Source organism: Malurus melanocephalus, unplaced genomic scaffold, assembly GCF_030028575.1.
Source record: "Malurus melanocephalus ecotype Western Australia unplaced genomic scaffold, MMel_1.1 scaffold_7, whole genome shotgun sequence".
Taxonomy (NCBI): domain Eukaryota; kingdom Metazoa; phylum Chordata; class Aves; order Passeriformes; family Maluridae; genus Malurus; species Malurus melanocephalus.
Genome location: NW_026623239.1, coordinates 1,960,375 through 1,986,203, shown reverse-complemented (window position 1 = coordinate 1,986,203; position 25,829 = coordinate 1,960,375). Strand labels below are relative to the sequence as shown.

The following is a 25,829-nucleotide window of genomic DNA, read 5'->3' as shown; positions in this document are numbered from 1 at the left end:
TGTCATCTCTAAAGCACTCAGCACTTCAGGCTTCATTTGTGGTTTTTTTTTCAGGCTTGGGTTTTTTTTTTTTCCTCCTTTATAGTGTTTAGAGGCCAAAAACACCTTCAAGATGTTCAGGGAAGAGACAGCTCCTCAAAAAAGCAGAAAACAAACCTCAAAACATCTGTGAATATTAAAAAGAAGAATAAAAGTAGTAAGTACATCAAGCTAGTGCGAAATGAAATGTGTGAAAGTACCATGTCATTTGTTTGAAATTAATATTAAAAAGGTGAACAGGAGTTAGGACATAATCAGTCTCACAAAGCCTCTTTAAAAATGTATAGCTCCGTAACTAGAAAGATGTGGATAATTTTGGCACCTAAGTGAACACATTACAGTGCCTCTTTACCTTACTTTCTGATGCAGGCAATTAATTTATGGCTCTGGTTCTAAAGCAGTGAGTGCACTGATGTTGTGATCCAGCTGGAGAGTAGAGTAGACTGTGGCTATACAAACCTTGAGCAGCTGGATCGTATTCAAGAATGTCCTTCCAGGAATCTCTTTCCTACCCCAACTCTTCTGTTCGTGTACACATGCTTTCAGTAATACACTTGCTAGTTTTGGGGATGGATTGTGGGGCCACAGCCTGCTACTTTTATCAGTCTTCTAGGTCTGTAGGACTTTGGTTTTCATAAATCCACAGAACAGATCTGAGTTTACATGCACAACAACTAACTGGCCGGTGTTTCCAGTGTGAGGTTTCCCTTTCCCWGCATGCCAGAATTAGAGAGGCCCCATTACAGACCTGGTTTGTGGTCCTGTACCTGGGCACCAGTGGCGCAGAGAGCTGTGTGCCAAGCTAGTGCACCAGGATGGATTCTGTCATGCTAGAGCGAGACAGCTCCTGGTAAGCTTCGGGCAGGGTGGGAAGGTTGCTTTGTTTTGTAACAATCTACCTTCCCACAGGAAAATGTGGGCAAAGTGGAGAGAGGGAGTCTGATCCAAAAGAACACGGTAATCATTCGCCCAAAGTTTGCAAATGGGGTTTTCAAGTGTGTAAGTATCTTCTTTGAAGCATGCCTCATGTGGTCTTGCCATATACTATAAAAAGGCTTTCAGAATTTTCTGGTTTTGAGGGTTTTTTCCCTCTAAAATCACTCCATCCTCAGTTTACTTAATTTTGTCATAAATCCTGGTAATTTTTCTTTCTTGCTGTTTTTACTCCTCATTCTCTGTTTCTTGTTCATCCTCTTAGATTACTGATTTTTAAATTTTCCCCTTCCATTTTGCTTTAATTCACTGGGATATGTTTAATATTTCTTATAAGAAGGAATTTCGGTGTGTTTGTGTCAGTCAAGACTGTGATAAGAAACAGCAGCTCCTGTTGCTGTGTTTCTCAGCTTTTCTGCCTGCTACCTCAAAGCACATCATTAAGATTTGAGTACCTCCCGCTTTGTCAAATTCAGACGGCTTGGGAAATGCTGCAATGCACTAATTAACAAAAATGGTTTAATTTGCAGCTGACTTGCAAAATTTGAGTAGCACCGAGCGCATAACAATTCTCCAAGCAAAAATGCAGGAAATCCGGAAACGTTACCTGTTTTTGAAAGCTGAGTTGGCTGCCATTGACCGGAGAAAGCGCTTAAAGAAAAAAAAAGAGCAGGAAAGTAAGTACTGAATTAAAATCTAAGAAATAAAATCTACTTTTAAAGGGCTAAATTGCATGTCATGTTACTGTTAAGATTTTAACAAGAGTTGGATCATCATTAGGGAGATTAATGTTGTTAGAAGTGTGTTCATGCTTGCTTTAAAAAAAAAAATCAAAAACAAAAAAAGGGTGAATTATTTCTGGCTCCGTGGGCCCTTGACACCTCAGGGAACAGATGCAACATTACAGATGGACTCATGGTCAAGGGGGATTTAACCATGGACACTACKTAACAGCTTATCTTTAACTGTGAAACATGCACTGCAATCAAGCAGGCYGAGTGSATATGGGGAACAATAGTCAAATTACACATATGGGGAGGTCTGGCTGATAACACTGCACTACCACAAACCCACCAAGGTAAGTGCTACGTGCTGACTGGTAGAAGCAACCACTGGATGGTTGGAGATGTAYCCTGTGCCTCATCCCGGWGCCTGGAACACCATCTTGGGCCTTGCAAAGCAAGCCCTGTGGTGACATGGCACCCCAGAAACAGTTGAATCAGACAATGGGATCCGTTTTAAAAATAGCTTCATAGAGCCCTGCRCCAGAGAGCATAGTATTGGGTGGTTATCATATTCCTTATCATGCACCAGCCTCTGGGAACTGAACAGTATAATGGACTRTTAAAAACAATGCACAGTTTGGGAAGAGCCTCAGTCACGGCATTGAACTGGGGAGTAACATTCCTAAATCACAACAACATACCAGTGCTTACTGAACGAAAAAAYATTTTAACTGCTTATTTATAAACACTTATAATCTGTGTTTTCCTCTTCTGTACAGGGGCTGCTGCCATGTCAAGTTCTTCACCAAACGGAATGCCAGGGGAGTGCAGGTGACAGCAGGACTTGCCCAAGCACTTTGCTGGTGCTGAGGGCCACTCTTTTTAATCAATCTTGAAAACAAAATATGAGGATCCACTAGAAGGAGCAAGCAAGAACAGAGAGAAAAAGACTAATATTTACAGGTTTGAATTTGATTTTAAAAGGTTATTCTGGATATTAAGAACKCATTAACTGGAATGAAACTACAGTGCCATTTTTTCCATAAAACAGGTATTTTTTAATTTTGATAAAATGCATTATAAACAGAAGAAAGAAAATGGCTAACAAATTGTATTAAGTAATTGATGTATGGAGACCATATTCAGTCTGCTTGAAGTATTTCTTCATAATGGATTAAACAGGTATATTTTTGTGTTTTCTTGTAACTGTTTTCCCATTAGAGCAGCAAATACTTAATTTGAATGCTTTTTTTCAAGCTTCTAGGAGGACGCTTCAAGAGAATGTGAGCTTATAAAAGTTTATAGAAAAAAGCCATGAAAGACACATTAGGTTTTGCAGAAAATGAAGAGTTATGCAATRCATTGTACAAACGTAAGCAAAGACCTCTGAAATTAAATGGCATGGATTTTGAATCCCTGATTTTGTTTCTAACAGTTTAATTAACAAACAGTGTTCTCATGAAAATGGCATCAAGCTGCAGAATCAGTTGATAAATGATTAATTCAAATCCATCCTCTCTTTCAGCAGAAAGCAAAAGTGTGGCCCAGCATTAATGCACCATCAATCAAAATAAAGCAGAATTTTGATTCCTGTTCATTATGGTAGTTTGAAAATGTTAAAGCAAGCTCCTGAAAATATTTGCTGRCTCTGTATATCAACTGCTTCGAGGTCAGATTCATTGGAATTGAAACTGAAATAAATCTAGTGTTCTCTGCTTACATTGTGTCTGACTGTAGTTCAATTGACCAAACTACTGCTACACCTGCACAATGGCACACTAGTGATGAGATTGGTCAATTACAATTATACTCCTTGGAAGCGCTGGCTGTGTTAAGAATTACCAGTGATCTGGGAATGACAGGAGTAATTTTAATAATTTCACTGAGGTTACACAGAGGATATTTTCCCCCAAAGTGAACAAGTATGTTCAAATAGTAGGCAGAAGGGAACTTCCTCCACACTAAGATAGCCAGGAACCAGAATGAGGGATTAGTGCAACCAGTACTATCCTAAAGAACAGAAAGCAAAAKGTACATAAATCTGAATAGAACCACCACTGTGTATTCATAACCACAAAGTTATTTTAAYCTGACGACTACCTTGCTCTAAACTTTAAGCCTCAGTTTTCTATCTTCTTAAAGGGTTATTTTAAATTACCTACATGTGGCGGCACCCTAAATAGTATTCCAGAGAACACCARTGTCCACAAGACAGTGTAGTAGGATTAAGCATTTGGACTTCTAGGGGAGGAAGAACAAAATCCACCAGCACATACTTATTAAACCAACAAGTTTATTAGCTGGACTTCCAAAACAAAAGCTGCAGGAATAATGAATGCAAAACAAACCAAATCCACCTGGAATACTTCATATTCTCAKCTGAAAGTGAAAAAGTGTTTAATCTTAGAAAGGACTAACAGTGTTTGCATGCACAGACTGTCTTTAGAGGGATCTCTGCAGACCTGTGAATTGTGAATCAAAATATCTTCCTAAAAGATAAACCCTAACACTTCTTCTGGAGTGAGAACCAGTCAACCAGCAACTGAGACAAAATCAAATTGTTTGGTTTTTCTCAAGGTMACAAAATCCTGAGACAAGAAGATGTTTGTGCTGTCAGAGTAGAAGTTGCTTTTGAGTAGAAATCTGTCCTCCTTTACTCAGAAGCATGACTGTTTTCAAAATACTGAGTGGAGTAGAAATTAAGTGCACAGACTGGAATGAAAACATAATTTTATTAAAAAATACTCCAACACAGTAGTGCTCCCCTGACTTGAAATCTTTCAATGTTCTTGTGAAAAGAATTAACCCATTTCTAGGAAAGTGTTTGAGACAAACACCCACAGAAGATGCTTCAATCAAATATAAGTTTTTAAAAAATTATCTTTTTCAAATGTACTTAAAAAAAGCTGGTGTGGGAAATGGAGATTACAAAAAAACCCAAACATGTTCAGGACTAAATGGTATAGATTGCCATGACACAATCTAAACACTGTAATTGCAGATAGTTTATTCAGAACACAGAAGCCAGAAGCCGTACACTCCTTGGGAGGGGAGGGTCCCCTGCTCCCTTTAATGCTCTCCCTGCTTTGTTAGACCCAGCTAGCAGAAAGCAGCTTTTGTCAGATTAAGCAAGACAGAAAGATCCAGTACAGGAGCTTCCTTGAAGCATCTTGCTCCTAAGCCCCTGCTTCAACTCCTCTTTCTTCTGGTGATGGCAAGGCAAAGCATGTCCCATGAATGTGAGCCTGTGCTGCACTCTCCTTGTCTACAGTGACAGCTGGCACCTGTGATTCCTCTCCAAAGACATTTACACATAACTGAGAGGTGTACTATGGAAGGACAAGCTGCATTGGCAGCATGACATCACAAAACAGCAATTCCTTGCAGAAATTGTCCAGAAATAGTAGCTCRCAATATCTGTCAAGCTCTTTTTATCACAGGAGAACAGATGGAGCCAAAAACCCACTTACTCTAAAATGAGTGTTCCAAGCTATGCAAGCARGCACCGGCGGCTCCCTATTTGAGTATACACAGCAACATTGAGTGGTCAAAGCAGAGTCACCACTGACATCAGTGACAAGTTTTAACACCAGTCTTTGGGATTTTTACCTCTTGAACATGAACTAAGTCTGGTTCGTCTGTTCTTGCTTGCCAAATGCCACTACAGGGCCTCTACTCTAAGGAAGTATATCTGCTAAACAAAATAGTCCACAAGAGCTGAACCTCAAGGCCAGCAGAAAAAAAGTCTGCTGAGCATCAAACACATGCACCCAATCTGAAGGGCTTCTCTACAGAACTCTGACAAATGGTTTCCAGTGCACAGCCTGAAGCAGCATTTAAACAAAACATCCATCTCAGTATCTGGGTGCCAAAGAACAGCAATCTCCTGCCTTGTGACTTGTGTATTATACAGACTTGGGCCAGAAACAAATGCAACACGTGCAGGGAAACTGAAGACTGATGATAACTGAAACATAACTGTTATTTTTCTAWGACATCAAGAAGTTATAAAATTATCTAACTTGTGTACTTACATAACAGGACACAGTAACTAACAAAGAAAAAGCCTTTTATTCAGAAGAGGTTCATATGTCTTTACAAGAAAGTCATGATTTCAGCTTACAAAGTCAATGTTATCATCAGCATCCTTCCTAAAGAGTTGTCTCTTGTAAAATGTAAAGTGTGTAAACAAAGCAAATGAACAACCCACATCAAAACACGCCTCTACCCCAAAATCTCCATTTAGATTTTGCATATATATATAATATATATATATATATGAAATGAACATCATGTCTTCATACTTCAGGTCCTTCTCCTCCAGGAACCAGCTACAAAAGAGTAAAACATTTTTATATTAGTGCCATAAGTTGAGTTCTACAAACCACATACAACAGCTCTTCCTTTACAACAAACATTTTAGGACGTGGAGACTCCATGGTAGACCACAGAAGTGGCTTTTAGACTCTCTCAGCAGAGAAAGTCAGTTATTGTCAGAGATGCCTTATCAAAAAGGCAGCAGGGAGTAGATCAGCAAAGCATTTCCTTTTGAAGAAAACAAAGAACTGAGCAATAGAAAAAGAAACACAAAAGGGAAAACATGAGAGGAATAAAAGGGATAACTATTCCTTTTACTGATATCCTCATCACAATCAGCTGTGCATTTCTACAGAGAAAGAGCGTCAYTGGTTTTGGGACTAAAATAAGAAAAAGTCCAAAGCATAGACTTCCTGATGCAGGAAGATGCATCCCCAAAAGAGACACAAGGTCTAACGCAGAAACATATCCAGGTCTTGCTGAAAATTTGTACTCCAAGATTTATCAGGTTCTTCTTCAAGGGCAACACACCACCAGMTTAACTGGATGGTAGGAATTTCACCCCATACAAGGAATCAGAACATATGCTGTCCTTTAAGCATATGAAACAATAACCAAAGCAGAAAAAGGCTTAGAAATTAAGACAGGATAGCACTTGCTCAGACACACAGTGCAGAGGTGCAAGGTAGGTAAAACTACAAAATGGATATAATTCCTCATTCATACCCACTGAGTCCATTTAGACTCAAATCAGCCTTCCTCTTCCCACTAAATTAGGAATGTCCTTGCATTGGAAGTCTAGGCTTTGTGGCCAGCTATGCAGACAAGCAAAAAAAACCACGGCAGGTCTGCTTTTGTGGTGTCTAAKAAATTGCAGAATTCAACTCAATGATGCATCACAACGTTTAATTACTGTTTTGAGTACTGATCTGCACWTACCAGCACATGACAAAATCCTGGTGCTTCTGATTTGGTATRATCCAACAGACCTCCAGATTTTTTGGCAAGATACATAAAGGTGCAGCTCTCTGGGCACCATGTGGTTTTGTAATCACCAAATGACTCCATGAGTCAGTCAGCATCCACACTGCTATAGACACATTTGTACATGCAGGAATGCAGGTGTGTTTGGCCTGTGTACACAGGCAAATATTCAGGAGTTAAAAGTCACTGAAGACCCAGCCTAAGACTGGTTAAAAGGAGGTTGTAGCAAAGTATGGGCCTCTTCTCCCAGGCAACCAGTGACAGGACAAGAGGAAACTTCTTCCAACTGTGCCAGGGAAGGTTCAGCCTGCACATCAGGAAGAATTTCTTCACTGAAGGGGTACTCAGGCATTGGAATAGACTGCTCAGGGAAGTGGTGGAAACACCATCCCTGGAATTGTTCAAGAAATTACTGGATGTGGCATTTAGTGCTATGGCTTAGCTGGCATCGTGGTGTCTGGTCAAGAGTCGGACTCTGATCTTGGAGATGTCTTTTCAACCTTAGTGATTTTATGATTCTTACAAGGTCAGTGACTCCCTTGAACACTTAAAGACCAGAAAAACATTCACCAAAAATTTAATTTAATTATTGTTTTGTAAAATGCAACATATATACTGAGTAAAGCAGTAAGGTCAATTTCCAGCATCATTCATATATACAGATGCCCTAGACGCTACTTGAAAGTTCCTGAWGTAATGGAACTGTCAGGAAAAATTAAACTGTCATCTTAAATGTAATTGAATACAATCACTGATCAATTTATGGGTACTAAAAATCAACACATGCAGCCTTTGATAACTTACCATTGTTATGTTATTTCCATTTAGCAGAATCTGGTCCAGCTTTGTGATTCTTCTGCCCTCAGGTGTGATCTCACTGAAGGAGCATTAGAAACAGTAAGTGAGAACACAGAACCAGGGACAATGGGCTCCAGTTTTGATCACAGAACTGACAGAAATCTCTGTGTWAAGGTAACCATTGCTGGAACTAACAAATAAATCAGCCACACTGCAGCMCAATCTTGAACAATGGACTGCCTGGGTATAGAAATCCAACCAGCATCTAAAAATATCTCTTCTACTCAGTACATGGAGAAGTATTCACCCTCCATAGCTTGGCAATTTCTTGAATACAACATATCAACATGCCATGACAAAGTAAAAATATTTATCCTTAAGTCCGCTACTTTATTGAATCTTTGCCTAGGCCTTAAGGAAGTAGAAAAGCAAACAAACTGCTGTAAAGGTCACCACACAACCCATGCAAAATGAAGACTACAAACCAGGATCCCCATACAAATATAAATCATGCAATAGCTACTCTATATAGCTATAGATGTGCTGAACAGACTGCCCTCTATAATTTTGCGTCCAAGGATAAACTGGCARGTATTAAAAAAACATTAAAACATTTTGCTAGCAGATGTTACACAGTATTTTACCTCAGTGAACCAAACAGTAAATAGCAACAAGAGACAGAAAAAATACTTACAATTCTGTAACGTCTTCCAACACCATATCTGAAAACCCAGTTTCAAGGAAAATAAAGCCCATCATTTTAAAACAAAAATATTTAGTGCTATTTTCATTTCACACCAAATAGGATTTTACCTGAAAGTTGAAAWTATCAGAATACAACTGATCCATATAAAAAGGTACCCTTCAGTGAACTCAAAACTCTCAAGGACAATAAATTAATTAGACCAAAGCATAAAGCAGCCTTAATCTTCCATCAAAGGATACTGACAAAGTCATCAAATCCTAGAAGTGTCCCAACAATTTCTTTGTCGCTCTTCATGACGATGTGAATGCGTGAACCTATGCATTTGTCCACAAGCTCTGTATATACACAAGAAAGCACACGTTCTGTAAAACAAGTCTCTTGTGTTTACAAGTTGTTTTTTGGTTTTACTTACAGAGACACACCTCACAAAACCCCTTACCCAAACACCCTTACACACAATCCCCCCCATTCTCCCAAAGAAACAAGCCCTCCTCTCAACATTCTTACAACTCCTCCAACACAGGCCTCCCTCAGTCTCCCACAGCGCACCTCACTGCCTTCCATCCACAATACCCCTCCTCCTCCTCCTCCCCGCTTTTCCCCTCTCCCCCATCCCCAATATCCTCCCGGGGCCCGTGGGCCCGGCCGCCTGAGGCGAGCGCTCCCGCCCTCACGGTTCCCGCCATGCGCCGGCRCGGCCCGCACCACCCAGAGGGATCCACACCGCCTCTGCCCGCCCGAGAGGGACCTGGGCCGGGCCCGCTGGGTGGGATCCGCGGGAGTGCCCCCTCCTTACCGAGCGGCAGGAGCTGGGACGGGTTGGACACCGCGCTGGCCGCCATGTCGGAAACGAACGGGGCCAATCGCCGCCGCTGCCGCCGCCCACAGACGGGAAGGGCCGGCCCGGCACCGCGCCCCGCCCCGAGTGAATCCCGCTCTCAGAGAGTCGCTCTGTGTGCTGTCGGGGGACTGGCGGGATCTCTGCCTTCTTGTGTGCCTGAGCGAGCCATCTGGGGAAAGGTTGTGTTGACTGAACTCCTGTAGTTCTGGTAATTCAGTTAATTTTACTTCTGTAGTTCTGCTAATTCAGTTAATTTTAGTTCTCTTGTCCTGTCCCTTCAGCCTCGCACCTTTCCCGGTGCAAACAGCCACAGCGGTTGCCTGTGTGTTATTCCCAGTGCTGCTCAGTTACCATCCTTTACCTCTGCCTGGGTTTGGGAAAGATCTGGCCTTGCAGCCTCAACACTGCCTGAACTTCCTTGTGTTCTCCACCTGCTCAGCCACTCTAAAAAACCCCTGCCAGACTGACCTGTTCGTTGTCCTTTCTAGAATGATACTAAAGGCCCTCTCTTTTAGCCTGATGACATGGAAACACATCATCTTTCTTTTGGGTTCTAARTGCAGGGCAATAATCTCACAGCAGAAGTCTTACAGCCCAGCCACAGGGCAGGGAAAAGTGAGGGCACTGTGGGTTTGTATGACTGTAGACTTCAATGTCTACACCTGTTCTGAGGGGAAAGGGCAAGGATACACACATGGAACTCAAAGTCAGAGCTACATAAGAACTATGGAATCTTGTCTTTACTCAGAATGCCTGGTAGAGCGCAGGGAGTTTTGTTTATTGGTCTAGATAGTATAAAGATGTCCCCAGGGTACCGAACTACTCAGATTCAGGTGTGAAGAGGAAATGCCCATTCAAATTCATCTGTTTCTTTTGCCCGTCTTGTAACACCATCTGGGTGTTCACATCTGGGTGATGCGAAGGTTGTGAAGGACAGCAGCAAAAAGGTTGAAAGTATGTGTGGAAGTAGGTAGGAGTAAGTCAAGATGGATATGTCAAGCTTGCAAAAGCCAGACTAAGCTGACTAAGCCCACTTTATTATTCAGGATTGGTATTTATATCTTCCTGTGGAATCTTGTCTGGGAATCTTCATTAAGACTTGTGTACTTGTATTTTAATGACAGGCCATTTGCTTGCTACTGAGTGCTCAAGGCTGTACTGGCTGGAGGATGTTCTTTGACCCCTTCCTGCATAAATGCTCATTCCATGGCTCATGCATCTGAAGGAGATATTGTTTAATGATCCAAATGATCCCTGTTTTTATCTTGCCACATTCCTAGGAGTTCAGTGGAAGTGSATAGTTCTGTGTGCTATGAAATGCATCGATCTCCTGGGGAGGGTTTAGGGCCTCAAGAAGAGAAGGCACATCCAGGTGGCCCAAGTACCAGGCTAGCCTCATTCTCCTGGGGCTTTTGTTATGACTTCAGAACTGCTTTTGGTCTAAGCTTATTGAGAATTTGAGCTGTATCAGTATGCACTACTATGACAAAGATGAAGGGGTTTATCATTATCACTATTTGAATAGGGGAAAAGCCCTTAAGAGCTTTCCCTATCCAAACATCCAAATACAGTGAGAGTGTCAAGTTACAGTTTGCATTCACCAAGCAGGGAGCTCCTTACTACAATGCCGTGTTTGCTTTGCCAGTAAATGGAATGACAGGCAGAAATATTGTTTCTGTGGTCATTTCAGATATTGAAATTCTCACAATACAGCAAGACACTCCAATATTGGCACTTCTGATTACCTTCCAGTGAATAACCTGGTTCAGCTTTCAACTCTTGGTGTTTTGGGGTAAGGGGAAGATTTTGGTTTGGAGTATTTTTGTAGGAAAGTATAGTAATATGGAGGAAAGAAATGTTTCAGAAATCCTGTCATGTGCTCTGTTCCAATGTATTGTAAATCATAGAAGTCTATAACTGAAATGAAACTGCAATATTTAGACTGACACATAATTTGCCTAAAACTATTATTTTCCAATGTTTGTGAAGATCTTAATTGCATTTTAAAATTCAAGCAATTTCTTTTTAAGGTGAGACTTGCAAGAGGGTGAAAATTCCATTTGCAGCACAATTCTACTAAATGAGGTGTAACTCACTAGGAGCTTGGCCTAAGCATTTGTGCAAGTCATGAAATATAGACTCATTTTCTGCTTTGTGAATTTTTGGATTCTGGTGGTTTTTGTTCCAGAGAAGAGCAAGTGTGGTGTGGTAATAAGTGAGGTCTTTAATGTCTTAGGCATCTTTGTGAATGAAAGGGACATGCAGAATTGGTGGGGCAGCTGACTACTTCAACTCAGTAGTTTAGGACAATCACTGTCACAGAAATGCAGTTACTGTTCGTTTGCATCAGAGGACTAAAGGCTGGTTTCAGGTGAGGCAGAGTATTTCACAGGAGAGAGCACCCTCAGGTTGTTACCATTCTCTATTCTTCACATTCCCTCCCTGTAGCAGCCACACATTCTTCCAGTTTTCCCCTGCCCTTTGACACATTTCTTCTAAGTTTCCCTAGAGCAATTTTAATTAATTTCCTCATTACATATGTGCCAATGTGCATTAGAAGAGTTGATTCTAGTRTGATTTTCAGCTGCTGTTTGCAGATTGAGCTGTGAATCTGTACTGGGAGTAGCAGCCACCAAAGGCCACCAGCAACCCAGGAGAGGGAGCATCTCTTGCCCACAGGGAGCAAGCTGGGCACTCCTCAAGCCTTCCAAAACCAGCACATGGGCTCCTTTCTCCACTTTGTCCCCTCTGCCCTCTCCTTTCCTTTCTCTTCTTACTCCCTAACTCTTCCTCCTTTTTTCCCCTCACTTTTTTCTACCTCTTACCCCTCTTTCTGTCTCTGTTGAGGTACTTTCTTGACAGCCAGTGGTACTATATTCTCCAAACACTAGAGCAAAAGACAGTGCCATGTTAAAAAAGCTCTTGTTTCATATCAATACATTAACCTTCCCAAACACTTTTCCTTCCTGTTTGATTTCTTCCAGGAGAAAAATGCTTCTCTTAGTTCTTCATACCCTGCACATCAAATATATCAATATGCTTTCTTCTTGGTAATTTATAAAGAATATTCATTTACAGCAARGTCTGAACAAATCTGCTGTCCCTGGTGACAGGAAAATCCCTGTATATAAATTTAGGAAACAATGTCCAAGATATGCATAGAAACCACCCCTAACAAAAACATTTTTGCTTCATCCAGGAATACTCCAGCAACTGGAGACCTCTCAGATATGAACCTGGTAACTGACCATATTCTGTCATTTACATCTGCACGTCACTTATAATGTTCCTTCTTGTGGGAACACACAAAAAATACATTCAGCTATGGACTGTGCACCTAAACATGCATTGAAGGATGGCATGCTGTTTTTTACCTCTCATATGCTGCATTCTGAGCTGGACAATGCCTCACAGTGAGACTTCAGATACTGATAACCAAACACACAATTATAACCAATGTAATTAGGGAATGTGGTGCTCCTGTCAAGATTTGTTGCTACTATGGTAAAACCAAGTACAGATGACTCATTTGAGGACTTTCTATCCTGAAAACAGGAGGCTGGCAACAAAATGACAGCACAACCCAAGTCACTCCCTTTCCTGTTAGTTCACCAGCAAAGCAGACTGTAATAAGAAACATAAAATATGGACATACATGGCAGTCCACTTGCTTAAAAATGTCTTCCACACAATTAATACGGACCTTGTCATTTGCATTTTTATGTTGATTCTTGTCAGCAGGTAGGAGAGAAAGTGTGAGTGAGTCCAATCAATCAGCTTAGTAGTGTTGCAAAGTAAAACCACCTCACGTTAATGTAACATCTTGCCCTGTGGAGTGCAACATAGACTTTTTAACACAAAAAATGAACTTTTGAGAGCTGCTACTGCCAGGTAACCAGAGTTTTTACTAAACTAAGCTGAGTTACCGTTTTCCCTTATGTCTCACAGCACTTCACTATCAAAATCAGTAGCACCCTCAGTATGCACATAACATAACCTTGTTTTCCTGGAACTTGATTATGCAAGTCAAGGGGAAGAATGTGAGAGAGACTTTGCATCCATTTCATTTAGGGCCTGTGTTAAACTCTTGGTTACATCTCACTCCTGAAGGAGGCGACTGTGGTACTGCTGATGCATTTGCGCTCTCTGGTAGCCTGGGAGTCTGGGAATTGTTTAAATTTGTAGCAGTTCAGAGCACAGGTTTACTTCCTCCTTGATAAAAGCCTTCATCATCATCGTGCATTTGACTTGATTCACTAACTCATCTTTCACTTTGTCTAATTTCTTTTTTTTCGGGGTAGGATTATGAACTTTCAGTGGAAAAAGCGCTTCAGACCACAACTTAAGTTACTTTAAAATCCTGGGTGCCATGCACCTATAACAGCCCCAGACAATTACTTGACCATAACAGTTAGCACCACTGAAAGAGCACTTGAGAAAAGCTTTTCTTAATCCAACTACTGCATAGTCTTGAATTTTTTTTAATATACAGCAACTGACTTAGCAAGAAGAGTAATTTTGGAAGGTGTCCACACAAAACAATGATGCCTATCATATCTGTTCTTTAAACCCAGCAACATAATAGAAAACACCACAAATCACACAATTGGTTACTATTAATGTGAAGTTTRTACTTCATAATTGGACAGCACTAAYTGGAGGCACCTTTCCAGATCCCCCCATAATTTTGTATCTACAGAATGAATTTGAAAGGATGCAGTAAGTCCCAAGTAACTCCTGACACCTTCAGTTAAATACTTTGAATTCTACTCCCAAAATGAAGAGATTTATGAATATTACTGCCTGCATTACAGACATGCTGAGCAAAGAGCCAGTAACCACCACATATCTTGCTAAGCACAGCTGATTACTAACAGCAGTGAACCTGTACACTTTGTGATGTACAGCAATAGGAGCAATGATCAAGTGTCGGGGGTAAATTAACTGTAATGTGTTAAAACGTAAGTTGGCTACTCATATTACGCTTCAAAGCTTTTTTGAAGAATAATGTTCCTCAATCTCATACGCAAACAAAACAGTAAGACCACATTCATATATTAATTTTTTTATTTCCCCATACAATATTCACAGGGTCTGCTTTTTGTCTTATTCAAACTAAATTTTCCCCCCACACCCACAAACTAAAGAACCGACATTTCAGGACACGAAAAGATATCTTGTAAACATAAAACATCCAATGCACAGCTGAAAAACAGAGCCTTTAGCAATTAAAAACACAGTTATATCCCCTTTAACGCAGCGTGTTTTCTTGTGTATCAAACCATTAACCAAGCTGTTCATACATTAAAAAGGTGCAGCTTTAACCAAAGGTCACAATGCACTTCTTCACCCACTGCGTGTTAGCATGTGTTTTATTATATCCTATTAGTCAGTTATTTTAAAAACTATATACAGCTACGTTTAAACATGTATATTTGTGCCATGTTTTTAACAACACAAAAATAAAGGCATTTTTAAGCTGGTGCTGCAAATTTATGCAGCAGGATGCCATAGCATTGGTTCAGACACCTAACTTCAGTGGAAAAGTCAAGTTCACTAAACCTCTGCCGTGGGAGTAATATTGAATTGAACAGTCCCACTTTACACATTCAAACATTAGGAAAGAATAAGGAGACATGTATGCAATAGCTGATCATCATCAATTTTATAGCACTATTTACCAATTTTGCCAGCACACAAAACACTCAGTGGAAAAAACTCAACACATCTCAAGCCTTAAAACAAATGCCTTTGTTGTGATTAAAGCTACGTAACTAATATTCAAACCCAGAAAATAATAGTGAACACTAGCAAAAACAAATCGTTTTCATTTGACACTTGAACCCAAAGTRTACCACTTGCTTAATTACTGTGTGTAATTCAGCACAAAAAGTACTAGATATCAGTTGCTGAAACACAAGAAGAAAGCACAGAGGTACAATCAAGAATGTTGTGTGCAGGCACAGATTTATATCACAAGACAAAAGCAGACTCTTTTGTTTTCTCCTATTAGTGGGTTTAACTATTTTAAGGGAACCTGCATCCCAAAATGGGATTGTAGCATTCAAAATTCAGTACAGAACAGCAGAACTTTACATGCCAAATTTTACTTAGAGGTAATTAACACCTCCATGGCCTTTTAAATAATCTTTGAGCTTTCTGATGTTTTCCTTGTTTCCAAAAGAGTAGTCATTCAGTTCACAACAGAGTAGGAGCACTTTTATTATTTTCAGCCATGACATGATTTTAAAATCAARTCATCTTCAATCAATTCTTTGGAGTGGTCAAGTGTCACTTGAATATGTAATTTTAAATTTTTCCTAGAAATAATATAGGCAATTAATATGGGTTTAGCAGTCTTTCTCTGCTTGCCAAGAACTTGTATAAGAAGCATTTTTTGATTTAGCTAGTTACACATGACAAATTTTTCACTTTAGTTTATTTTGTGTGCATTTAAGAATTGGTCAGCCTACTTTTTCTTCCAGAGCCATTTGAAAGAGTTTAGCCTTACTATGACCAGCTCAATTCAAGCTATGGGTATGTACATACATTTACTACTTTCCACACCAAATATAACAGAAATTTACAGTACATAGCTACTGAAGACATGAGCAGTGAAAACAATGTAACTCCAATAACTCTATAAAAAAACATAACCTGAAATATTTAAAACATTTCCTGACAACTAACAAAATAGAGTGGCAATTAGATGCACAAGGGCGTCATGTCTCAGTGCACCACACAGAGGAAAATCTACAGCCCTTGCGCAATGCAGTATCAATATCAAACTGCCCTCTTAACAGGAAAAAAATTAGTGAAAAGCTTTGTATGCGCCTAACACATAATATAACCTCATCCAGTGCTGGTGCTGTGCTGCTTACTAAAACAAGCTACTTCTGGTCTTAAATCCAAAAAAGCAGCAGCAGCATATACGAGTACTGCACGGTTTCAATGACAAAGTTGCAAGACTCCCTATTGTACTGCATGTTTTTTACATAAACTTGGAAATTTGGATTTTTTTTTTGTATGCAGAAGTGGATTTCCTGAGTAGTCTCAGCTTACAATTTCTTCAGTAAACCAAATATTGCAGAAGAGAATATGTATTTATTTTAATACAGAAGAATGTGTGTTTAAACTATTATAATGAAGTATAAAATTCAGCAAAGTCTRAAGATGGAGACTTTCCAGGCTGATGAAGAATTGCACCACAATGTAGTGCCAAGCTTTCAAAAATTTTACAAATAAGCAAGGGGTATGACTGGATTTTTTTGAAAAAAGCAAATGAAAACAGTGCTCTACAGTTAATCRCATTTTCTTTTTTATAATCCAAGATATTCAGCCTGAAAATTAAAATCAAGTGAGATTTTCATGTATATCATCTCTCGTATCAGACATGAGACTGTTGGGTTAAAGTGTTACACTGGAGATGGCTAATAGTGGTAAAAATCAAACTTGGTTTGGATTAGTATCAGTAGAAACAAAGAGAGAATAGACATTACCAGATATTTTAATACAGGGATTGAAACACTGAAATTCCAAGGGATCCTTAAAAATATTTCAAATTATGTGTCCCTTTTATAACATTTTGGGTCTGTTTTGTGATTTTTAAGAGATAAGGAGTATACACATTTGAATGTTGCATATATTCAGACCTCTGTACCTACAGTTAACTGAAGAACCACTAATCTAAATGAGTAATACACCTGAAGCATTACCGCTACCAGTTACGATCCAACACGTGTTGTCGTGGTTCTTTTATCTGAGAAGAAGCTTTTAAGGAGAAATACCTGCCCGATACTAACGACAAGAAGAATGATTGCTTCCCCTATTGACCAATAGGCCACCCTTGTGTTTAAATCCTCCGCTCTGCTGCGGCCCTGTGCTTCTCTCAAGCGGAAGTGAGTCTGGTAATCGATGACAGACTTCAGAGCTTCATGAATTGAAACACATGCAGACTCCATCTGGAGAAACAAACATATACACATCATGGAATTAGCAATCTTTCTAGTGGTTCTGTGCTTTGATATTTAAAATGGGGAGTCAAGTAACTTCTCAAGCTAAGAATCAACTGAGATGAGTGTCAGATCAAAAGAATGTAAATACAGTAAAATTTAACTAATACAGATCAAACTTCACACACAAAAATGTCATGCTGTTAAACACAGAAGATAAAACCATAGATCTAATAAAAAGGAATGAGCCCTGAGAATTAATGGACAACTTCTAAATTCATAGTTTGACTCAAAATGAACATTAGAAATACTTCTGAAATGTCCTCCTTCTGAAATGTGATCTTCCAGATGTTAATTCCACAGGAAAAAAAACAGTTGCTTATAAGATTAAGAAGGCCACAGCATATATTAAATGCTTCTGTTCCACAAWTATTTCATTCTTCATTTGCTTAATTCTCATTCAACTTGTACAATATCTGTTTTATTGTCAAAAGACCATTTTCTTAGTCATATATACAAAAAGTGGTTAGAGAAGGGAYAAGTGTTATCCTTCAATGCTCCCGAACACTCATTACCATACTCATATAAAAATACTTACCAACTTGCCCAATTTCATTGTAATTTTTCATTAAAGCATTATTAGTTCTCCAAGCTCTAGATAATTTTTTATATAAACTTCTTCCACTTTCAGTTTATCTTTTGTAAGTAAAAGTACTCCTCTCATTGTATTTTGATCAAGAGATTARGTAACAGATCTTCAAAGTACTTATTTTCTAATCACAATTTAGGTTTCTCTTTAATGGCTTAGAATTAATATTTCCTGAAGATTGGACAGCACAGATTATTATAAAAGGAAACATTTAACACCCTTACAGGGCTGCTCTCAGTCACTTTTATGTGTGTCTAACCATATTTTCAAGTTGATGACTTTCATCAATGTCAGATAATATTCAGAATGAAATTCAGGTAGAGTTTTTCTAAACTAAGTTTTGCTACTGGTAAATTGTAGAAAACTCCTAATCTGGACAAGGGATTTAAATACAAAGTCACTCAGGTTTTAGGGATTTACCTTTAACTGTCCCTGTGAAAGGCTGCCCAAATTTGGTCATGCCACAAGCCTGACCAGAACTGCAAAAGAAACCTTCTCAACTAAGAAATAAGGAAAAGAAATTAAGAGATACAGTGTCAAGAATCAGAACACAAAAGGAAGCAATACAAGAAGCTGACAAGAAGAAAGAGAGAAGAGCTGTAGTCGAATCCACAGCAGATCACCTACTTATTAGACACCTCAATTACTGTGGACTTATGTGATGTAAATTCAAAAGAAATTGGCATTTGCAAGTGGTATTTATACCGCTGAGGTTAGATAATCAAAACAGTGACCATAACCAGCATTCTTAAATGGCTGCCTAAAGCAAGGTTTGGTGATGGTTAAAATATAAGGACGTGGGCAGGAATTCAAGTGTTCCAAAGAAAGTTTTAATATCTTTAGATTCTGTAGAGGTACAGAACTGTAAAATCCTGAAAAATATAATAATGATGATGCTCTTGACACTTTGTAGACTTACAAAGCTCAAATATCTAGAAGTCAGATAAAAAAGCTGTCATTCATTTTGTTAGAATTTCCTTCCCCATTTTAAAAAATAGTAGTTACATGAGTCCTTCTTCTAAAAAAAGACTCTACTGTTTTAAAGGCAGAAATGATTCCCACAGTTTCTCGAGTTTGGAAATYTCTTAAACTCTACTCCACCAATTAGTTTACGAAATCCACACACCAAGAGGCACACAATCGTGTCATTAAAAGGAAGTTTCCTTAGAAACTTCAGAAAAACCCCACCACCAAACAGAAAAAAAAAAAACCAAAAACCAAAACTCAAACAAAATCCCAAACAAAAACCACCAAAACAACAAAATCCCAAATAACAGTGGCCTAAAGTTTAAGCTACTGTCTTAATTTCCTCTTAAACATTTGGTGATTCCTKCTCAGCTGCTTTTTGTGTTCTACAAATCTTAACCTACTTGTAGCAACCCAGAGTCTTCTAAGAGCTTCAATTAGTTTATTTTCAAAAGTGATGTTTTGAACTAATGCAGCTGAATTTGAAGAAAAAATTGACTTCACGTAACAGCTTTTGTCAAATACAACAGTGTTTTACCTGGGTAAGTGCAGTTACTCTGTTCTCACTAGGGAACAGTGGGGGATCTTCTCCAACCTGGAAATCGAAGTACACAGTTTTGTGTGTGAAAGTAGAGAACTCATTGCTGAAGCAGAACTTGTATGTTCCATTTCTGGACGCAGTAAATGTGAAGCTGTCATATTGTTTCTTCATCTCTTTGTAAAGTACAACGCCATCAGGATCTTCCAGCCGACAATCAACATCATAATGACCTCCAGTGATCACCTGCAAACAAAAACCATGAAACAGTCTCTTACAAAAAATGGACATTTATATCTTTTTTTTTCTATCAAATGGAACTGCAAAGCTTTTTGCTTTCAAAAATGCTTTAAAATATAATGCTTTCCTTTGAGAATCTTTCTAAGCAAGAACACAAAGTTATTTTCTATGGACAACACACAGAAAATAATTAAAAATGCTTAAGGTTCAGCATATGCAATGTCAACTGTATTTTCAAACCTTTTAAGAGAGCAATCTTAGTTACTTTGTTATTCATAACTGCACAACAACAAAGGCTACAGTAGATGAAACTCACTGGGAGATTACTAATGAGTCTGATAGTTTGCTGTATACAAAAGTCCTCCATGGAACTGGATTCATCCAGCTGAGACTGCTAACATGCAGAAGGACACCTCCTTCCTGTGTGGCCAGGACAAGGGTAACTGCCCTACTAGATCAGCTGTGTTAGGYTGCAGGAATGGTGTTTGACCAGCAGAACAGGAATTTCAATCTGTCCAGTCTTCCTGTCTGCTTCTGTTAACAGAGCAGTGYTCTGGGGGACCTGCTGCCTCCCTCCTACACAGTTAAGACACTGSAGTTCTTAAAAAAAACCAGCACATCTGGATAATGCCTGCAACCAATTTAAAACTTCGTTATTGTCCCAAGGGGGTTATTGAGGCTTTAATTACTGTTGGTCTACAGTGTATTGCTACCTCGATTCTACAGAAAGACTGAGCAGGCCTTTAAGTATTCACAGCATGGTATTCTGATTACTTTYACCGTACCAGTTTTACTCATTATCCTTGCTACTAGCTTTTTACTTTGAAGATAAAGTATGCTGAAGGAGGAAGAGACTTACTTCACATGAGTGCAGAAATCATTTAAGTATTTTAGTATTTGTGTATCAGCACTTCAGTCCACATGGCATTGTCTAAATGGTCATCAGTTTACTGAAGAACCAGGTTATTAAAACGATGATATTAGTGGTACAACTGAAATAACAACAGATTAGAGCAGCAGCTCCTCCACCAAGGCAAAGTTTTAAAAGTATCYGGTTGGCAAGCAGTAACATAGGTCCTCATTTCTGAAATACGATGTACGATTTGATAAGGGTGAGCACTTTATCAGTTACATGGAAGTCACTTGAATTCAGTCACACAGATATCCTGAAAATGCTGGTTTACATAGAGGTGGTAAACACGCCAAAGCTTTTAAGTTCCCCTAGGATTCCTTGCCTCTTGTGGAACTTGCCTGTGCCTCCTGTCAAGCCCTTGAGACATACTGCCAAAGGACATTCACATAGCACTTCAGCCTGTCAGTTGCTGGTCAAATCCAGACTTTTCTTTTAGTGGTGCTAATCCTGTTCTGGTCTCCAACAAAAGTGGAAACAGCAAGTTTATCTGTCGTGATGTCCACTTCAAAAAGTGGGTGGGGGAAAGTACTGCACAGAAAAGACTTTATGGAAGAAACAATCAGGGACAAGAAATATTTGGGTAGGGAAAAAGATATCCAAGACCTAAAACACAYAGGACAGAGTAAAAAGGACTGATACACAGCAGCAACGTTCCCCAAATATCCTTGAGTTGTGACAGCAACTCAGAAATTAGTAAACACAGGACTTCAGCAAGAAAAGTCAGCCCATAAAAATTAGTCCTTTCAAAAACCCCAAAGATAACTGATTTCTGTCACCTGGGATGACTTTTCTCTCATGCTACTGCTGTACTAACTTCATCTACTGAARGGACAGTACTAATGACTGAATCCTGCTAATACACTCAGAGGCACCCAAACAGTGATGCTGTAGCCTTGTCCCATCACCCTTTTACGGTTTACTTTGCAACACAAATCTGAACTGCACTCTGAATGCATTWGTTCTTAAGATGTGTTGTGCTCATCCTGTCGATGCTTCACAAACCACTAGGAAATTTCTTCTGTGGCACCTTGTTGGTCAAGTGTTCTTTGCGCTGTTCAGGTGGGGCGCTTCATGGCAGCGACCAGCGTACAGACAGTGCCAATTTTCAGGGACAACTCGGTGTCCCACTCAGCCCTGCACTACACGGAAGCTTCCCAAACGCTTCTGCAGAGATCTCCTTAGCCGAGCTGGAGGCCCCTCATTGGATCCAGCCGCTGCTCCCATGCCGGGCGCTGCTCCCAAATACCCGCGATGGGAAGGCTGAGTGAGAGCGCCCCGGCAGCGGCCTGGGCYCGGGGCTCGGGGCTCGGGGCCGCGGCCCAGCCCGGCCAGCGCGGCGCCACGCCCGGGACGGCTCCTCCCGCCCGCGTACCTGGAACTCGAGGGTGCACTTGGTGCCCTGGGCGATCTCCTCGTAGAAGCACTGCTTGGCGTTGTCGGGCAGCTCGAACGTGATCTCCGAGGCCCGCGCCGCGCAGGCCGCCAGCGCCCACACCAGCAGCAAGGGCGGCAGCGGCCCCCGGGAACCCCGCGGCGACATCGAGGGCACGGAGAGAGGCGAGGAGAGCGCGGAGCGGCTCGGGGCTGCGGGGCTGCGGGGCTGAGGGCGCTGCGGGCGGGATGCGGCGTGGCGAGGGGACGAGAGGCGGCACCCGGAAACGCCCGCGCGGCGGCAGCGCCTTCCCGGAGCGCTTCCGGGCCGTGTGTCCCTCGGGAAGGGGGCGGAATCGGGCGGGAAGGGGGCGGAATCGGGCGGGAAGGGGGCGGGCAAGCGGCGCATCGGGCGGCTGTGGACGCGCCCTGTCTCCGTCGTGGCCGGGCTGGCGGTTTTTTGTCTGCTCAGCGCCATTATCCGTGGATTAAGTTTCGTGACGGCGCCCTAAAGCTGCAAATGTCGGGCTCTTGTGGCCGAGCGCACCTACCTGAGGGCCTGGGTGCCCTCAGAGAAGCGGCACTCACAGGGAGGGGCCTGGAGAGTTCCACTTCGCAGATCCATAAGCGTTCATTGCAGAGAATGAATAAGAGATGAATGAATAAGAGATGAATGAATAAACAGAGATATAAAACATCGATCAAAGTGTTCACTTTGACTGCAAGAATGTCGGCTTCTCCATCCTATTCCAGTAAACGGATTCATGGAATCTGAGAGTGTTCAGTGTTGGAAGGGACCTTCAAGAGCAGCGAWTCCCAACCCACCTGCCATGGGCAGGGACACTTCCAACTCAGAGCCCCRTCCAAGCTGGCCTTCTACACTGCTAAGWTTGGGGTATCCCCACCCTCCCTGGGCAACCTGCGCCAGTGTCTCATCACCCTCACAGTAAAGAATTTCTTCCTCATATCTAACCTAGGTTTCCCCTCTTTCATTTGTACCCATTAGTCCTTCTGTTACAGATCCTGATGAAGAGTTGCTCTCCAGTTTCCTGGTAGGCCTCGTTCAAATACTGCAAGGTTGCTATGAGGTCCCCACAAAACGTTCACTTCTCCAGGYTGAACAGCCCCAACACTCTGAGCCTTTCTCCCTTATTTTTACAAATTCAAAAGAATAAATCAAAGATACCATCCATTCTTACTATATTAGGTTCTGTGGCAAATCAGGTGGAATAGGAAAAGGAAAACTCAATTCCAACCTCCCTGGCTCAATTGTAACAGGTTACAATCTCCCACGAGTTTGTAACATAGTAGGTCTGGTCACCCATTCCTCTCCTCTGGAAGAGGGGCTGAACCTGTATGAAACACCTATTGCTAGAAGCAGCACCACGCTGGGATGCTGCGTCATAATGATCTAGCCTTGAAGACAGAAGTCCTGTGTTAGCTTGTGAAACACATGATTTAAATCCTTAGCACTGTGTAAGAAACTTTGGGCATCAGTCTGAGGACTGTGGATTTCACAAGACAGAGGTACCCAAAATTTGTGTGTTGAAGGCTCTAATAGATATGCAGGTGTGGATTAAAGTGAGATGGCAGATGCTTTACCAAGTATGCACCCTACAGCTGAGGCAGACATTATCCATCTACAATTAATACCAGATATATGCTGTTTTCATTTAAAAACAGTTTAATGTAAACACACTTTCATTTTAGWTTGCATGTAAGGGCTGGCTGACAGCTGAGACAGCTCAAAAGCAGGTTATATATCTGGGTCGTATGATGTAGCTCCAGTCGATTTACTTAAATCAGTGCGTACGGGCTTGTAGGAACTGTATCACCTAATCATCTTCCCCATCATATGGCAAGAAATACATTTCAGGAGGACCAACTCTGTGATTTTTCACAGCAATTGAAGTGATCGTGTACAGTTTCCTAGTTTATTCTTTCCAGCTGTTTTCTTAAAGTCTCACTTAATGGTCAAAAATAAGCTTGCTTAAGAAATAACAATTGGAAATATATCACCAAATAATCAGACAACAAAACAGAAGGGGAATGATACAGAGCAGGCAAGAAAGGAGACTGGTAGCACCTGCTGAATAAGCAAAAACCCAGATGTCCCAACCCCCAAAATTAGTCAGGAAGAAGACATGAGATAACATCCTTTTCCATTTGGATTGGGGTCAGAGACTATAAAACACCAACTGAGTGGAGAAGGCAAACTGCTCACAAGAAGCTCTCGAGCCTGGTCCCCTTAAACCCTGGTGACTAAGGACCACCAAGGAGCAGAGCTGTCAGCRCTGACTGTATGGCATCACTTTTACTGTGTTTTGTGCTTGCAGTTCATATGGTGTAGATGTGTTAAGGTGTAATTGTTTTAAGTATGTAGCAATCATTATAGTAATTGAGAATGAGCTACTAGCAATATGAACTGCTTGTGAATTTCAGTACCTTTTTTGCAGCTTGAAACTGAAATAAGTTTAATAAATATAATAATAAATTCAATTAATATATTTTAGAGGGAGTCATATGAAGAGTTTTCTTTTCCTGCTAGACAGTCTGTTTCAGAAGGGTGAGACTTGATTTCAGGTGCTCTCAGGCATAGTTCTTGCCTGAGAAAAATCTTAACGATTTTTTTTCTCTATTATGACATAATATTTGCGAGCAGAATTCTGTATTACAACTTTCCCCATACATGCATGCGTGGATACAGGACTTTATTATTAATGATACTTCTTACCTTATGTGTAAAGTCAGAGACTAGGAAAAAACCCAAGGATTCATTTTATTTTTACATTGGTTGTTTTGATTTGTGAGTGAATGTTGCCAATTTCTGTCTGTGGAAAACTGAAATAGTCAAATGATACATGTTTCTTATGCAGAAGTTAAAACAGGCTCTTCTGAAGACTGCTAATCAATCATAGTTGTACAAGCAGTTCTCATTCCTTCAAAAACATGGAACCCACGYAGAAAGTCCAAAGGAATCTGCAAAATAGAGGATGTGCAGGTGTTTGTATTTCTTCTCTGCTTCAGGAGCTGAATGAAATCTCTGATTTTTCTTCTGAGGTAGTTAGAGATCTTTTACCTGTGTTAGAGGTTGTAGGTATGGATGCAATTTTGGACACATAAAACAAGGTCTTACGACTGAAACAACATCTCCTGTTCTTTGAATAGTAAAACAGGAAAAAAGCTATTCTTCACCTTTACAGTCCTTTAGCATTTTCCCAGAAATCTAATTGTGTGCAACAGTTAAAAAAATCCACTTTATAATTTTAATTTTAAAAGCACATTCCACAGTACACTTTATCTTGCTACTCCAACTACCTAAAATGGTAAAGTTTCCCCATGTAAAGTACCTCAGCTTTAAAAGCCTTTGCTRTGAGCTTGCTTTGGCAGATTTTATATAAACAACAGACCTTGATATCAAGGTACTAATTCCTCTTTACTTCCCAGAGTAGTGCTTAGTTTTGGATAGGCTAAAATTACTAAAATAAACCAGACAGGCTAAAATACAAATTGATCTTTATTTTCACCATCCTTTGTGCTTTAAAAAGCAGTCTTGAATAATTCTGGCACCTGCAAAAAACACTTGAAGGGCAGTCAAGAATACTAAGACATTTTTATCGCACTGTTTCAATGTGATTTGTGCAAAGTCATGCTGTGGAGGAAAAAAAAAAGTCACCAGACCTTAAAACTGCTTGAATTTATCCTTTTTTTCAGGGTTCAGTGCATTTTCTAACCTCTGTTCTCATGTTTTCAAAACTGCAGTGAACAAGAAATGAGCTTGTTCAAAAAAGCACTATTTTCTATGCTCATGTTAGTTGACATAAAAGCCCGAACACATTCAAACAGAACACACCAAG

General features: G+C 40.4%; 2 protein-coding genes across 3 annotated transcripts; both read right to left on the bottom strand.

Moving 5' to 3' along the window:
- Positions 1 to 5,749: 5,749 nt before the first annotated feature.
- Positions 5,750 to 9,384, bottom strand: LSM5 (LSM5 homolog, U6 small nuclear RNA and mRNA degradation associated). Of its 2 annotated transcripts, none has more exons than XM_057372399.1 (5): positions 9,299 to 9,384; positions 8,742 to 8,837; positions 8,491 to 8,518; positions 7,803 to 7,875; positions 5,750 to 6,028 (listed from the first exon to the last, which is right to left on the bottom strand). In XM_057372399.1, the coding sequence occupies exons 1-5, from the start codon at positions 9,342 to 9,344 to the stop codon at positions 5,996 to 5,998; spliced, it is 276 nt and encodes a 91-aa protein (XP_057228382.1). In that variant the 5' UTR covers positions 9,345 to 9,384; the 3' UTR covers positions 5,750 to 5,995. The 2 variants fall into 2 exon arrangements, with proteins under 2 accessions (XP_057228382.1, XP_057228392.1); XM_057372409.1 differs by lacking the exon at positions 9,299 to 9,384 and adding an exon at positions 9,208 to 9,255.
- A 5,012-nt stretch (positions 9,385 to 14,396) lies between these two features.
- Positions 14,397 to 22,313, bottom strand: TMED7 (transmembrane p24 trafficking protein 7). Its single transcript, XM_057372386.1, has 3 exons — positions 21,974 to 22,313; positions 19,449 to 19,694; positions 14,397 to 17,304 (listed from the first exon to the last, which is right to left on the bottom strand). The coding sequence occupies exons 1-3, from the start codon at positions 22,139 to 22,141 to the stop codon at positions 17,068 to 17,070; spliced, it is 651 nt and encodes a 216-aa protein (XP_057228369.1). The 5' UTR covers positions 22,142 to 22,313; the 3' UTR covers positions 14,397 to 17,067.
- Positions 22,314 to 25,829: the final 3,516 nt, after the last annotated feature.

Bases quoted from the DNA above. Each gene is read 5' to 3' on its own strand.
- TMED7 (XM_057372386.1), bottom strand. From the start codon at position 22,141: ATGTCGCCGCGGGGTTCCCGGGGGCCGCTGCCGCCCTTGCTGCTGGTG. The intron at 19,695-21,973 runs GTACGCGGGCGG...TTTTGTTTGCAG, and splicing joins AGTGCACCCTCGAGTTCCAG to GTGATCACTGGAGGTCATTA. The intron at 17,305-19,448 runs GTAAAACACTGT...TTGTTTCTCCAG, and splicing joins GAGTAACTGCACTTACCCAG to ATGGAGTCTGCATGTGTTTC.
- LSM5 (XM_057372399.1), bottom strand. From the start codon at position 9,344: ATGGCGGCCAGCGCGGTGTCCAACCCGTCCCAGCTCCTGCCGCTCG. The intron at 8,838-9,298 runs GTAAGGAGGGGG...GTGTATATACAG, and splicing joins GTCCCAGCTCCTGCCGCTCG to AGCTTGTGGACAAATGCATA. The intron at 6,029-7,802 runs GTAAGTTATCAA...ACTCTTTTGTAG, and splicing joins ATGGAAATAACATAACAATG to CTGGTTCCTGGAGGAGAAGG.